This window comes from Mesoplodon bidens (assembly GCF_964165515.1).
Source record: "Mesoplodon bidens genome assembly, chromosome: 8".
Lineage (NCBI taxonomy): Eukaryota > Metazoa > Chordata > Mammalia > Artiodactyla > Ziphiidae > Mesoplodon > Mesoplodon bidens.
In genome coordinates, this window is record NC_138165.1 from 14,825,830 (window position 1) to 14,841,736 (window position 15,907).

At 40.4% G+C, this 15,907-nt stretch overlaps 1 protein-coding gene across 1 annotated transcript in view; it reads right to left on the reverse strand.

Annotated features, from left to right (window-relative positions):
- The window catches only part of TUBGCP5 (tubulin gamma complex component 5), a 56,176-nt gene extending 42,240 nt beyond the window's left edge, over nucleotides 1-13,936 (reverse strand). The window contains exons 1-3 of the mRNA XM_081243216.1: nucleotides 13,771-13,936; nucleotides 11,309-11,362; nucleotides 11,085-11,193 (exon numbers count right to left, since the gene is read on the reverse strand). Of these exons, the coding sequence (XP_081099342.1) occupies nucleotides 11,085-11,193; nucleotides 11,309-11,362; nucleotides 13,771-13,916 (309 nt within the window). The 5' untranslated portion in view covers nucleotides 13,917-13,936. The remainder of the gene's footprint in view (nucleotides 1-11,084; nucleotides 11,194-11,308; nucleotides 11,363-13,770) is intronic.
- Between the last annotated feature and the right edge of the window lie 1,971 nt (nucleotides 13,937-15,907).

The following is a 15,907-nucleotide window of genomic DNA, read 5'->3' on the forward strand; positions in this document are numbered from 1 at the left end:
AAGGGAAAAACGACAAGTTACATACATGGGAACTCCCATATGGTTAACAGCTGATTTCTCAGCAGAAACTCTACAAACCAGAAGGGAGTGGCATGATATACTTAAAGTGATGAAAGGGAAGAACCTACAACCAAGACTACTCTACCCAACAAGGATCTCATTCAGATTCAACAGAGAAATCAAAAGCTTTACAGACAAGCAAAAGCTAAGAGAATTCAACACCACCAAACCAGCTCTACAACAAATTCTAAGGAACTTCTCTAAGTGGGAAACACAAGAAGAGAAAAGGACCTACAAAAACAAACCCAAAACAATTAAGAAAATGGTAATACAAACATACATATCGATAACTGCCTTAAATGTGAATGGATTAAGTGCTCCCACCAAAAGACACAGACCAGCTGAATGGATACAAAAACAAGACCCATATATATGCTGTCTACAAGAGACCCACTTCAGACCTAGGGACACATACAGACTGAAAGTGAGGGGATGGAAAGAAATATTCCATGCAAGTGGAAATCAAAAGAGTAGCTATACTCATATCAGATAAAATAGACTTTAAAATAAAGAATGTTACAAGAGACAAGGAAGGACACTACATAATAATCAAGGGATCAATCCAAGAAGATATAACAATTACAAATACATAGGCACCCAACAGAGGAGCACCTCAATACATAAGGCAACTGCGAACAACTATAAAAGAGGAAACTGACAGTAACACAATAATAGTGAGGGACTTTAATACCTCACTTACACCAACGGACAGAACACCCAAAATGAAAATAAATAAGAAAACAGAAGCTTTAAATGACACAATAGACCAGATAGATTTAATTGATATTTATAGGACATTCCATCCAAAACCAGCAGATTACACTTTCTTCTCAAGTGCATATGGAATATTCTCCAGGATACATCACATCTTGGGTCACAAATCAAGCCTCAGTAAATTTAAGAAAATTGAAGTCATATCAAGCATCTTTTCTGACCACAACGCTATGAGATTAGAAGTGAATTACAGGGAAAAAAATGTAAAAAACACAAACACATGGAGGCTAAACAATATGTTACTAAATAACCAAGAGATCACTGAAGAAATCAAAGAGGAAATCAAAAATATTTGTATGGAAATATGTTAATATAAATGTTTCAGACATTACATGAAATTCCTAAAAATCTTATATATTCTGGTATAATGTTATAAGTCATGATTCTAGTTATTACTTTAAAATGTATATCTCAGAAATAACTAAGTTTCCTTGTCAATTGTATTATTATGAACTTTCATCAAATCTTTAACCGTGGTCATTTTTAAGTGTTCTGTCATTTACAGACAGTTCTGCGTGTACTCTGATGCTTTTGCAAAAATGTTCCTATAAAAGGGTTTCATCTTCAAGGAATTCATGGAAAAGACTCTGACAAGTACAGGTTTCTGGCAACTGACTATACTGCTGAACTGAATAAGCATTTTCAGAACTCTAATGGAAAACTGATGAATTCATAAAAGTGCTAACAAAAGATCAAGATGAAAAAAAAATTAATTCCATGGGACTGAGTGAACTGATGAGGATGATTATAATTTTTGTGACTTTGTTTGAATAAAAAAAAAAAGTTAAAAAAAAGGCAAAAGCATTTCCTCTAACATCAGACACAAGACAAGGATGCCCACTTTTGTCACTTTCATACAATGTAGTCCTAGCCACAGCAATCAGAGAAGGAAAAGAAATAAAAGGAATCTAAATTGGAAAGGAAGAAGTAAAACTGTCACTGTTTGCAGATGACATGATAATATATATAAGAAAATCCTAAAGATGCCACCAAAACACTGTTAAAACTATTTCATGCAATCACTAAAGTTGCAGGATACAAAATTAATATACAGAAATCTGTTGCATTTCTATACACTAACAATGAACTAATGAAGGAAAATTTAGGAACTCAATCCCATTTATAATCGCATCAAGAAGAATAAAATACTTAGGAATGAATCTAACTAAGAAGGTAAAAGACCTATACTTGGAAAACTATAACACACTGGTGAACGAAACTGAAGATGACACAAAGAAATGCAAAGATCTACAGTGGTCATGTACTGGAAGAATCAAAACTGTTAAAATGACCACACTACCCAGCAATCTGCAGATTCAATGTAATCCCTATCAAAACACCAATGGCACTTTTCACAGAACTAGCACAAATAATTCTGAAATTTGTACAGCAACACAACAGACTCTAAATAGCCAAAACAATCTTGAAAAAGAAAAACCAAGCTTGAGGTATCACACGCCCTGATTTCAAACTATATTACAAAGTGATAGTAATCAAAACAGTATGGTACTGGCACAAAAAGAGACACACAGATCAATGGAACAGAACAGAGAGCCCAGAAATAAACCCACATTTATATGGGCTATTATTCTATGACAAAGAAAACAAGAATATACAATGGGGAAAGACAGTCTCTTCAATAAATGGTGTTGGGAAAACTGGACAGCTACATGCAAAAGAATCAAAGTGGACAACTTGCTTACATCATGAACAAAAATAAATTCAAAATGGATTAAAGACTAAATATAAGACTTGAAACCATAAAACCCCTAAAAAAAAATAGGTAGTACACTCTTTGACATCAGTCTTAGCAATATTTTTTGGATATGTTTCCTCAGGCAAGGGAAACAAAAGCAAAAATAAACAAATGGGACTGCACAAAATAAAAAGCTTTTATACAATGAAGGATAATATCAACAAAATGAAAGGCCACCTACTGAATATAAGAAGATATTTACAAACCATATACCCGAAATGGGTTTATATCCAAAATACACAAAGAACTCATACAGCCAATATAAAAAAAACCAATCAGATTAAAAAATGGGCAGAGGATCTGAATACACATTTTCTGGCTAATCATACAAATAGCCAGACACAGGAAAACATGCTCAGCGTCAGTCATCACCAGGGAAATACAAATTAAAACCACAAGATATCACCTCACACTTGTCAGACTGGCTATTAGGAAAAAGAAAACAAATAAGACGTGTTGGCGAGGATGTGGAAAAAGAATTCTTGTATACTGGTGTTGGGAATGTAAATTGGTGTAGTCACTATGGAAAACAGCATGAAGCTTCCTCAAAAAATAGAAAATAGGGAGTTCCCTGGTGGTCTGATGGTTAGGATTCTGGGCTTTCACTGCCATGGACCAGGTTCAATCCCTGGTCGGGGAACTGAGACCCTGCAAGCTGCGCAGCACAACCAGAAAAGAAAAAAACAAAAAAAGCCCACCATAAGATCCAGCAATTCCACTAAACAGAAACACTAAATTGAAAGAATATATGCACCCCTATGTTCACTGCAGCATTATTTACAATAGCCAAGATATGGAAGAAATTTAAGCGTTCACTGATAGATGAATGGATACAAAAGATGTGGTATATACATACAATGGACTATTACTCAGCCATTAAAAAGAATGAAATCTTGCCTTTTTCGACAACAGGGATGGATCCAGAGGATACTACGCTTAAGCGAAATAAGTCAGACAGAGAAAGACAAAGACTGTATGATTTCACTTATTTGTGGAATCAAAAAGCAAAACAAATGAAAACCAAAACAAACATACAAAACGGAAACTGAGTCACAGATACAGAGAACAACAGGTGGTCACCAGAGGGAAAAGGGATGGGGAATAAGTGACACAGGTGAGGGAGATCAAGAGGTACCAACTTCCAGTTACAAAATAAATGAGCCACGGGGAAGAAATGTACACTATTGGGAACATAGGAATAATATTGTAATAGCTTTGTATGGTGACATACGGTACCTGGAAATATCAAACCACTGTATTGTGCCCATGGACCTAACGTAGTGCTGTAGGTCAATTATACTTCAGTGAACCTTTAAAACACGGGTTAATTTGCTCTTTTATGCTACCTGTTTGCAAAGAGCTGAAAGTAAAGAGTTAGAGCTCCATCTCTCCGTCAGCCACGTGTCCCTTCACAGTCTGTCTTATGAAGACCTGCACAATCCCTGCTACTCTATGGAAAGTCAAAAGATACAGTGAAAGAGCCATGCCACGCGCTGTACATTCATTATGTCAGAGGCGGCCTTGCATCCCAAAGTTAGAAATAAGTTTCCACTTCCACATCCGTTGAAGTCCAAAGCTACAAAGAGCCAGAATTCCTAGTTCCAGTGCGGTTTTACAGATATGCCAACGTCTTTGCTTATTTCTTCTAGAGTAACAAATGACCCCAAATTCTCCTTTGCCAAACATCGTTTCAAGCCTGGAGGTAAAGTGTCATTTACTGAGTAACTCTTATGGAAACTATGTCTATCTATTTGTAAATCTAAGTAAAGTGGGGTTAGAGATTCGCTTCTGGCATGATGGAGGAAGATGGCCTTCAAATCTTCTCCCCAAAAAGTAACTGTAAGTCTGGACAAGACTGCCAAAGACAACCATTTCAGTGCTCCAGATCAAGCACAGGCATACAAATGCAGTGTTTATCCATGAAAATAACCTCAGGTAAGAACAGTGTGAGTTTGAGGCATGCACGCCTAAAGCTATCTCCCTTCTCCCACCAGCTCCATCAGAGTGGTACTTCAACCAGGGCTGGACAGCAAGTGAACACGAGCAGCTTTGCTGCCATTGTCTTAGTGGTGATTGCAGTGGCAAGTGAGTGGGGAAACCAGTAGTTGCAGGCCTGAGTGTCGGGCAAGCAGTGGACCAGCAGAACAGTTGAGGGTTTATCAGGGAGCTCCTGGCTGCAAGACAAGGAAAGGGGGCTTGCTAAGCTCTCCACATGTCTTGGGTTGACTAGAGGCTGTGATGTGCACAGCAGAGACTGGAGTGGACCCAAGCCACCCACATCTTTGGCCAATGGAGACTGAGTTCATGTGCAGAGATGAGAGAGCCCACACACCAAGTATAAACCAGGACAGTCTTGAAAAGAGCTTAAATAGGAATGTACTTCTCAGTCCCCACACAAGTAAATCAGATTAACAACTAAAAATCATTTAATGTAATACACCATATCTTATGAACTGAATTATGTCCCCCTCAAATTTATATGTTGAAAATCTAACTCCTATTGTGATGGTATTTGGAGATGGAGCCTTTGGGAGGTAATCAGGTCGTGACGGTGGACACTGGTCCAATGGGATAAGACCAGAGAGCTCTCTCTCTCTCCACCATGTGAGGTCACAGGGAGAAGGCAGCCACCTACAAGCCAGGAACAGTCCTTACCAGCAACCAAATTGGCCAGCACCTTGACCTTAGGCTCCCAGTCTCCAGAAGTGTGAGAAAATAAATTTCTGTTTTTTTAAGCCACCAAAATACCTGAGTTGACTAAGACACATGAATAGAATTCAAGGCAAAAAAAGATATGATATCTCAAAGACACAGAAAAAAATTTGACAAAATCCAACACTCATTCATGATAAAAACTTTCATCAAACTAGGAATACAAAGGAACATCCTCCTTCAGATAAAGGGCATCTGTGAAAATCCTAAAACTAACATCATAATAAATGGTTGAAACTAAAGCTTTCCCTTTAAGACTGAGAACAAGGCAAAGATGTGCACTTTGGCTTCTGTTCAGCATTGTATTGATACCAGTGCAATAAGACAAAAAACAAAAAGACACCTCCCATTGGAATGGAGGAAGTCAAACTGTCTTTATTCAGAGATGACACAATCCTAAGTATAGAAAATACTAAGGAAATGCAGAAGAAAATTACTAGAATAAATGAGTTTAGCAAGGCTAGGTATAAAAAAAAATCAATATAAAAATGAGTTCTATTTTTTACATGCTAGCAATAAGCAAACCGCAAATGAAATTAAGACAATTCCATTCATAATGGCACCAAACAGAATAAAATATTTAGGAATAAATGTAAAAGAAATGAGGTAATTGGTGAAAAAACTAAAAATGATCTAAGTAAATGGAGAGTTCATATTTGTGGATTAAAAGATTTAATACTGGGGGCTTCCCTGGTGGCGCAGTGGTTGAGAATCTGCTTGCTAATGCAAGGGACATGGGTTCGAGCCCTGGTCTGGGAAGATCCCACATGCTGCAAAGCAACTAGGCCCGTGAGCCACAACTACTGAGCCTGCGCTCCACAACAACAGAGGCCAGGATAGTGAGAGGCCCGCGCACCGTGATGAAGAGTGGCTCCCGCTTGCCGCAACTAGAGAAAGCCCTCGCACAGAAGACCCAACACAGCCATAAATGAATGAATGAATGAATGAATGAATAAATAAATAAATAAATACACTGCGTTATTAAAAAAAAAGATTTAATATTGTTAAGATTGTGTGTTCGTTTCCTAAGGTTTCCCAAAATACTACAAACCATGTGATTTAAAACAAAAGGAATTTATTCTCTCTCAGTTCTGGAGGCTAGAAGTCTGAAATCAAGGTGCTGGCAGTCTATGCTTCCTCTGAAGGCTCAAGGGAAGAATTCTTCCTTGACTCTTCCTAGCTTCTCATGGTTGCTGTCAATCTTTTGCGTTCCTTGGCTCATAGCTGCATTGTTCCAATCTCTGCCTCTTTCACTGCATGGTGTTGCCCCATGTATGTCTCTGTATTCAAATTTCTATTTTTCTTATAAGGACACCAATCAATGAATTAATCCAGTTTGACTTCATTTTAACTTGCTTACATGGTCAAAGACCCTATAATAAGGTCACATGCACAGATTATCAGGGGATAGGATTTGAACATATCTATCTGGGGGACACAATTCAACCTAACAAATGGCAATACTTCCCAAACTGATTTATGGATTCAATGCAATCCCTGCCAAAACCCCAGCTGGCTTTTGCAGAAGTTTAGTTGACCCTAAAATGTGTATGGAAATTCAAAGGGTCTAGAACAGACAAAACAGTTTTGAAAAAGAAACAAGTTGGAGGACTTATATCACCCAATTCCAAAACTTACTATAAAGCTACAGTAATAAAGACAGTGTAGTATGTAGTATTTGTGTAAGGACAGGCATACAAGATTAATGAAACAACTGAAAGCCCATAAATCCTTATATGGTAAATTTGTTTTTGACAAAGTTGCCACGACAATTCAATAGGAAAAGAATAATCTTTTCAACAAATGGTGATAGGACAGAAGAATATCTTCGTAGGCAAAAACAAAAAAACAAACTCAGATCCTTCCCTCACAACATATACAACAATTTACTCAAAGTGGGTCATGAATCTAAGTGCAAGTACTAAAAGTGCTAGAAGAAAACAGAGGAGAAAAGTATATCTTTGGGTTAGGCAAAGAGTTCTTAGATATGACATCAAAAGCATGAGTCATGAAAGAAACAAACAGCTAAAACGGACTTCATTAAAATGAAAAAATTTTTTGAGTTTCAAAAAAACATCACTCAGAAAATGAAAAGATAAGGTAGGGTCTAGAGGGAAATATTTATAAATCATTTTTCTGATGAAGAAGTTGCATGAGAAATACACAAACAACTCTGAGGATTTAATAAGAAGACAAACAATCCAATTTAAAAATGGTTAAAAGACTTGAATGAATATCACAGAGGCATACAAATGGCTAAAAAAAAGCACATGAAAAAATGCTCAACATCGTTAGTCACTCAGGAAATGTAAATCAAACCATAGGAGACATTACTACCTACTCTCTGGGATGTCTACAATCAAAAAGACAAACAATAACAAGTGTTGGAAAGGATGTGGAGAAACTGGAACACTTAAACACTGTTAGTGGGAATATAAAAGGATACAGCCACTTCGGGAAATAATTTTGCAGTTTTTTTAAAGGTTAAACCTAAGCCTACCATTTAAACCAGCCCTTCCACTCCTAGAAATCTACCAAGAAGCGTGAAGAAAGCTCATATGAGAATATTCACAGCAGTTCATTATTCATACTAACCAAAAAATGGCAACAATCCAAATGTCATCCACTGGTGATTAAGCAAAATGTGGCCATATCCATACAATGGAATACTATTCAGTAATTAAAAGGAATAGAACATGGACACATGCTACACATGGATGAACCTCAAAAACATCATGAAAGAAAAGCAGACACAAAAACTGGATATTGGGCTTCCCTGGTGGCGCAGTGGTTGAGAGTCCGCCTGCTGATGCAGGGGACATGGGTTTGTGCCCCGGTGCAGGAAGATCCCACATGCTGCAGAGCGGCTGGGCCCGTGAGCCATGGCCGCTGAGCCTGCGCGCCCGGAGCCTGTGCTCCGCAATGGGAGAGGCCACAACAGTGAGAGGCCCGCGTACCGCAAAAACGAACAAACAAACAAAAAAAAAAAAAACAAAACTGGGGCTTCCCTGGTGGTGCAGTGGTTGAGAATCTGCGTGCCAGTGCAGGGGACACGGGTTCGTGCCCCGGTCTGGGAAGATCCCACATGCCGCGGAGCAACTAGGCCCGTGAGCCACAGCTACTGAGCCTGCACGACCAGAGCCTGTGCTCTGTAACAAGAGAGGCCGCGATAGTGAGAGGCCCGCACACCACGATGAAGAGTGGCCCCCGCTCGAAGCAGCTAGAGAAAGCACTCGCACAGAAATGAAGACCCAACACAGCCAAAAATAAATAAATAAATTTATAAAAAAAAAAAAAAAAAAAAAAAAAAAAAAACAAAACTGGATATTGTATAACCTCATTTATATGAAATGTCCAGAAGGGCAAATTTATACATACAGTAAGTAGATCAGTAGTTGTGTGGGGTTGGGGTGAGAGCAGGCATTGACTGCAAAAAAACTGGGCTTGAGGAGAACTTCTGGGGTGACGGAAATGTTTTAAAGCTGGACTGTGGTTGCATCACTACGTATCTACTAAAAATCAGTGAACTGTACATTCAGAATGGAGGAATTTTATGGTAAGTTATATATCAATAAAGCTGAAAAAATGTGACGTTATTGCTGCACTACAAGAGATGTGTCAAAGACGCCACAGCAAAGGAGAAAAGGGCAACCAACCAACTTTGCCTGTGTAAGTGGGGAAGAAGCCAAGGACAGAGAGGGACAGCAAGGCAGAAAGGAATACACAGATTTATTTCTTCAACAAATATCTATGGTCTACTCTGTTCTAGGTGCCTGAGAACACATCAGAAGCAAAGCCTACACCTGTAAAACTCCTATGTTAATGGGAAGATAGGAAACAAACAATAATATAATAAACAAGTTAAAAGTACGTATAGACACACTACCAAACGTAAGGTAGATAGCTAGTGGGAAGCAGCCGCATAGCACATGGAGATCAGCTCGGTGCTTTGTGACCGCCTGGAGGGGTGGGATAGGGAGGGTGGGAGGGAGATGCAAAAGGGAGGGGATATGGGAACATATGTATATGTATAACTGATTAAATTTGTTATAAAGCAAAAAAAAAAAAAAAAAAGTACGTATAGACAGTATTTGAATTTAACATTAAATGATGAGATTCCTCAGGCACGAGGAGAAGGGCAGGTACAGGATGTGCCACCAAAGAACTAGGGAGTGTGGTTCCACTGTGTTCAGTGAGCCCTGTGACTGGGGGTGTACAGAAAACTAACCAAAGATGGCAACAAAAAGGTCAAAGGAGGAATCAGAAGTGACACTCACTGTTTCATTTAATTATTCTGCACCACGTAGGTATTTTCACTGGTACAGATGAAACTGAGATTAGGGCATTTGCCTGGCAAAATCATAGTAACAGTATGTACTGAAGATGGTCTTTATTGGACTAACAGTGCCTGGCACGTAGTAAATGCCCTAAAAGTGCTTGCCTTTATGTTTATTATTAATATTATGGTGTCATCGTGCCTAAATTATTAAGTTCTATAGTCTACCCAGAAAGCTATACAAAATGAGTCAAGAAGAGATATAAAAAAAGATGTGCCTCCTTCTCTTTCAAAATGATCCTTGCGGGAACAATACACAGAAGCGTATTTCTAATCCTTAGGGCATGGGTTCACAGCAATGCAGTTCTCTCCTCCAGAAATACCTTTATAGCCCTTCCTTAAACTTATGGACAGTTTAAAAAATTATCTAAAGCTTTCTTTCTTAGGCCACCAACTCAGTGCAGACAAAGGGAAAGCCTATCAATAACAGAATACTCCACAGAGGTTATTGTGAAGATTGAGTTAATATATGTATGCACTAAACTCAGGAGGCCTGGGTTGCCCAAACCCTGAACATCTCAAAGATCTTCAGGACTGGCCCTTGACTGGCTCCTGAGATATCCTCTGAGCACTTGGAATATCCTGCTAGTTCAGTATTATTTGTATGCCATTCTTTGGGCCACACTGTATCAGCCTGACCAGACAGTTTATGCTAACAATGTGACTTATGGTGAATGATTTTGTAGGCCTGAAGTCGTTGGTTTGACCTCTGGGAGTGCTGGAGATTGAATAGCTAAGGTCAGCCACATGGGCACTGCATATCCATGTGACTGACCCCCAAGAAAATCCTGGACACCAAGACTCAGGAGAGTTTCCCTAGTTTGCAGTATTTTGTCACTGGGAGAGTTAAGTGCAGCCCCATGCAAGTTCACTGGGAAGGGACATCTGGGAGCTTGTGCCTGGTTTCTCCTGGACTTCATGCCATGCCTTTTCCCTCTGCTCATTTTAAATCTGTATCCTTTCACTGTAATAAACCATAACAAACAGGAGAGTAATTTTTTTTTGGGGGGGGGGGCTCTATGAATCCTCCCAGTGAATCACTGAGCCTAAAGGTGGTCTTGGGGACCCATGACAGAATATGGAAGTCCTCAGAAAAGCACCTGGCATCTAGTGAGCAATATATGGATAATTATTATTGCCAAGTGCAGAGAAGTCATTTAAAAGTTGAAGGATAGCCAGAGAGTGCTATTATTTCTGCCAATCTCTGCTCTCAATTTCCACAGTAGGTTGGAGCTAAGATGATTAAACAAGAACATACTTCTTTCATCACAAGCTTGAGACACACTGGATTTGATGGCAACACCTAAGTCAATTTCCAGGAGATTCTGGTTCTAGTCAGTGGACAATACTAAAACAGAATGAATGTTTAAATGTTAACAGAAACAGGCTGACAATAATCAGATTAGAAACAGTAAAATACAACAGAGATCTCACAATATAGCATACCTTGATTTCCTTTATGCTTGGAAGTGATGCATTAAGAAATTCCTCAGTTAATCTCTTCCAACTAGCAGCTTTGCTGAGATCAGAATGAATGATGAATTTTTCATAAATCCTAAAACGTTAAAAAAAATCAACCGATAACTATAAAGCTATATAAACAAAAACGTCTATAAGAAAATTCATATATATATGAACATGCACATATATACACACACATATAAACTTACCCTTCTATTGTCTTTTCTACTTTGTGGCTGTTGACATCTAAGAAACGATGAAATCTAAAAGAGAAAATGTAATTCTCATAACAATCTTGTCATATAGCTAAGCAGATTAGTCTCACAGCCCTGCACATCTCCCCGACACCCTATACTCAGCTATATGTTTCCAGTGAGTGCACCTCTCTCCCTGTATCACCTCTATCATTCATGCAAACAACCACTGAATCTGAGAGACTGCTCAAGCATTCTTTCCACAGGACACAGGCTGTCCTAAGCTACCCAACCCTGTCCTCTGGCTCCTCTGTCTTTTCATAATGCCCTGTGTCTAAGTCCAGCACAACACATTCTATAGCAGGGGTTCCTAATCTTTTTATGCCAGTGAAGCCCAGTGAATCCTAGGGACCCCTTCTCAGGATAATGCTTTTAATCATAAAATGAAATACAAAAGAAGCCAAGCATACTGAAATACAGTTGTGAAATATTTTTTTAGTTTGTGATACAGTAAGAAACATATATCTTTGTTACAGCATTAAATAACAAAATCTAGCAGTGGGTTCATAACTATGTAACAGTAAATGACACTTAAAAGTATCTGCAATGGGCTTCCCTGGTGGCGCAGTGGTTGAGAGTCCGCCTGCCGATGCAGGGGACACGGGTTCGTGCCCCTATCCCGGAAGATCCCACATGCCGCGGAGCGGCTGGGCCCGCGAGCCATGGCCGCGGAGCCTGTGTGTCCGGAGCCTGTGCTCCGCAACGGGAGAGGCCACAGCAGTGAGAGGCCCGCGTACAGCAAAAAAAAAAAAAAAAAAAAAAAAAAAAAAGTATCTGCAATAACTACAATATGGCAGTGAAATATGTGATTTCTGCTGGTGACACAGTCATACAATAAGTAACTGCTTGTTGCTTTCATTCATAGTTGAAGGAAATGCTACTTTTTAGTTAGAGATTAGTGTAATTTTTTTCTTGTCCAAATCCGTAACACATGAATTCTATCTTCAGGCCCTCAGGTTAAGAAGCCCCATTCTACATCATATGTAATTAATTTTTGTCTGTCTTACTGAAGGACAGAAGCTTTATTTCGCCTATCTATGAATTTCTAAGGCCTAGTATGTGGTCACAGTTTTTTAAAAAACAAACATGAATTGTTCATTTTTCTGATGGATTAAAGCATCATGAAATTATAGTATAGCTCACTCATCTCTTGTTTTTCATCTTTTAGTTATCAAAGCCACACAATCTGTACTTAAAAGAAGTAAATTATACTACTAAATAACTTATCTAGTTCTAACCCAGTAAATGGCTGAGTGGAATACCACTTTACTTATAATAATTTAGTTTCTCAGTGTGCAAAAGTAGATAATAACTGCCAAGGTCTCTCCCAATTCTAAAATGATGTCCACTTACCTACTGTCATTTAGAAATATTAATAGAAAAAATTATTTGAGATACAGCATTTAAATTTCTCTATTTATATCACCTATTCAGGCATTGTTATATTTATAAGTTACATTTAAGAACTGAGTATTTTATTTCAGAAACTTGGGGGGGCTGTTAGACTCATCTATTCTTATTATAAACCAAGTAGGCACTTTATGATCATTAAGGTTGATAATCAAGATTATACAGATTTTGCAAAACTGTTTACTATTCAAGAAGATTTCTATTGAAATTAAACAGATAGAATATTAACAATGACTAACATTCTTCTAATAATAGTATTTTTTTAATAATAATTTAATTACAGGTAATGATCAAAACAGTATCGTCTAATTTACATGTTCCATAAAGAAAAATGGGAGCTCTGACTTCACCTAAGTACCTAAACTGAATAAATCTTTAAAAATTAATTACATGAAAAACTGTATTAGAAGTTGCATTAGGTGGCCTGGTGTGCTCTATGCCAAGAACTGTTCTAGGTGCTGGAATAAGAAATGAACAAAACAGACGAAGATCCCTACCCTGGTGGAAGCTGTATTCTGCATGAAGGTAGGGGAGGAGACGGCAAACAGTAACAACAGGTAAGTTATCCCATGTGTCACGCTACGCGTTTTGGAAAAAGAAAGAGCAGGGTAAAAGAGATCTGGAGTGGCCCGAGCAGGGAGGGAGAGTCAGCGAGAATACAGTTTTAAATTGGGTATGGCCATTATTTTGCTCTAAAACTTTACTCACCCATCCATTCAAAAAATTGTTTGATGGGCAGTGGCCCGCACTAAGCGCAGTGGGCGGGGCAGGGAACTGGACAGACAAAACCCTTCCCTAGGGGCTCACTTCTAAGACTGGAGGACGACCCCCAGCAACACACAACCTACTGTTTGAGCTTGCGTGTGTCACCGCGTCGGGGACCCAGAAGGCGCGAGGTCACCAAGCAGCTGGAGCGGCAAGGCGCGCTGGGGCTCTGCCGGTCGCGCCACGCGCCCCACACCTCGCCAGACCCCTTCCCGTCCCCGGCTCCGGTGCCGAGTCCCTACCTGAAGTTGGACCAAGCGAACTGCAAGGCGAGCTGGAAGTTGGGGTCCTCCTCGTCCTGGACGCCCGCCACAAGGCGGACGAGCTCGCGCACGTCGCGTTCTTGCCGTCGGTCCAGCCAGCTCCAGGACGGCGCCGGAGACGCCATACCTCCGGCGCTCCCACAGTCCTTCGCGCGGTCGCGCCCGCTCTCGCGAGTGTTCGCGCTATCGCCTAGTTGAGCGAGGCTGCGGCCTCTCTCGCGAGAGTTCGCGCTGCAGTCGCGTTGAGCCTTGGCTCTGATTTTTGTTGGTGGTTTGGGGGTGTGTTCTCCAGTCTCACCTGGTTAAGTTTAGGAACGTCTTAAAAGGGGTAGCCGTTATTAGTAGTTTTATTAATAATAGTCTCTGGCTAACCTTGGTTGATGGTTTAATTCCTAATGTTTTGAGAGCAGCCACTTCTCATTCGGTGTATCTGTTTGCACCTGCACTTTCAGGTGCCATGATCCGTTAGTTGCCCACTCTTCTCTAAGCTTCAGTTTCTCCTAGAGGTGATCTCCAGTGATCTTTCGGTTCCCCTCTGCCTACAAGGGCCACAGCACATGGACCACGCTCCAGCAGGTGTAAGGATAGTGCGTTGTCACGCAGGCTGAGCGCTACACCTCCTGCGCTTGCCAGTGACTCCCAGTGGCCCAAGGAGAACTTGGTAAACCCCGTTGGCCAGAGGTAGAGTAATGTCTTTGCTGTTGTTCGTAATTAAAACTGTACTTTAAAACTGTTTCCGTTAAGTATTGCTCGTAACCATTCCAAGACTTGTTACATAGAACTATTTATTATTATTTTTCTTTTAGGGATCTACTGGGTTTTCATGTGGTTTATTACATTGCATTACCATAGTAAAAGATAGCTGATACACCACTGTCTCAGTCTGTTTGGGCCGCTGTAATAAAGTACCACATACTGGGTGGCTTATAAACAACAGAAACTTATTTCTCATAGTTCTGGAGGCTGGATTTTGAGATCAGGGTGCCAGCATGATTGGGTGAGGGCCCGCTTGCTGGAAGCAGACTTCTGGTCGTGTCCTCACATGGTGAGAGGGGTAAGGGAGCTCACTGGGGCCTCTTTTATAAGGGCACTCATTCCATTCTTGGGGGCTCCACCCTCCTTTTCTAATCACCTCCCAAATAACAGCATATTGGGCATTAGGATTTCAAATTATGAATTTTGAGGGGACACAAACAACTACCTAAAACATAGGCTGCACACAACTGCGCAAATCCCACAAGAAGGGGAAAATCACAGCAGTAGAAATGATTCTGTGAAATGGAATTTATACTCTCTCTCTAGGCAGTCTTTTCTACTCCAGTCTCAACTCTTGTCTGTGTGTTTATAACTCTCAAATTTGTGTATGCAGCTCACATTTTCCTTAGCACTCCAAATCTATAATTGCTTATTGTACATCTCCAAAATCAAAGTATACATACACCTTTACATGTGTCTTTCCTGCCTCCCTATCTAGCTGGTTGGTCTTGACCTCTGGAGGGATACTTAGGAAACTTTCCACAGGGTGCTCCCAATGACTTGGACCCAGTAGGGACTGAGCTACTCTCCCAGGCCTCCCTGGCTGGCCTGGGCCAATGTTCCCATTCTGGAAGGGGAATTGGAAATTTTTTCTAGAGGTGCCTCTGATGACTGAGCCCCATTTAAAGTACAGTTGGGCCTCAGGTATCCTCTGTGGCCCTCAAAGGCTGGTCACCCACTCTGCAGGGGATACGGAAACACTTTTGGAAAGAACATACAAAGACAGGATAGCAAACAGGCTGTGTGCACTGCCATGTGTCCCTTGCTGGCCTAGGCCAGTGCACACCTCCAGAATGGCCCCTGGATAAATTTTCTGGAGGTGCATGCAAAGAATAGGCCCCAGGCACCACTGCAGCCTGGCTAAGGGTGCCATCCCCATCCTCCTGTCCAGCCTGTCCCAATGTCCCCTTTGGAGGGACTTAGAGATATTTAAGGGGTGTTTCTGTTGAATGTGCCATATATGGGACTGTGCCAGTCTAGGGATGCCTACCACAGATCTACATGCCTAGCCAAGTTGGGCTGGCTTTTAGAGGGAACTTACAAAAATTTGGGGGAGGTGCAATGCCCTTCCCTTCATCCA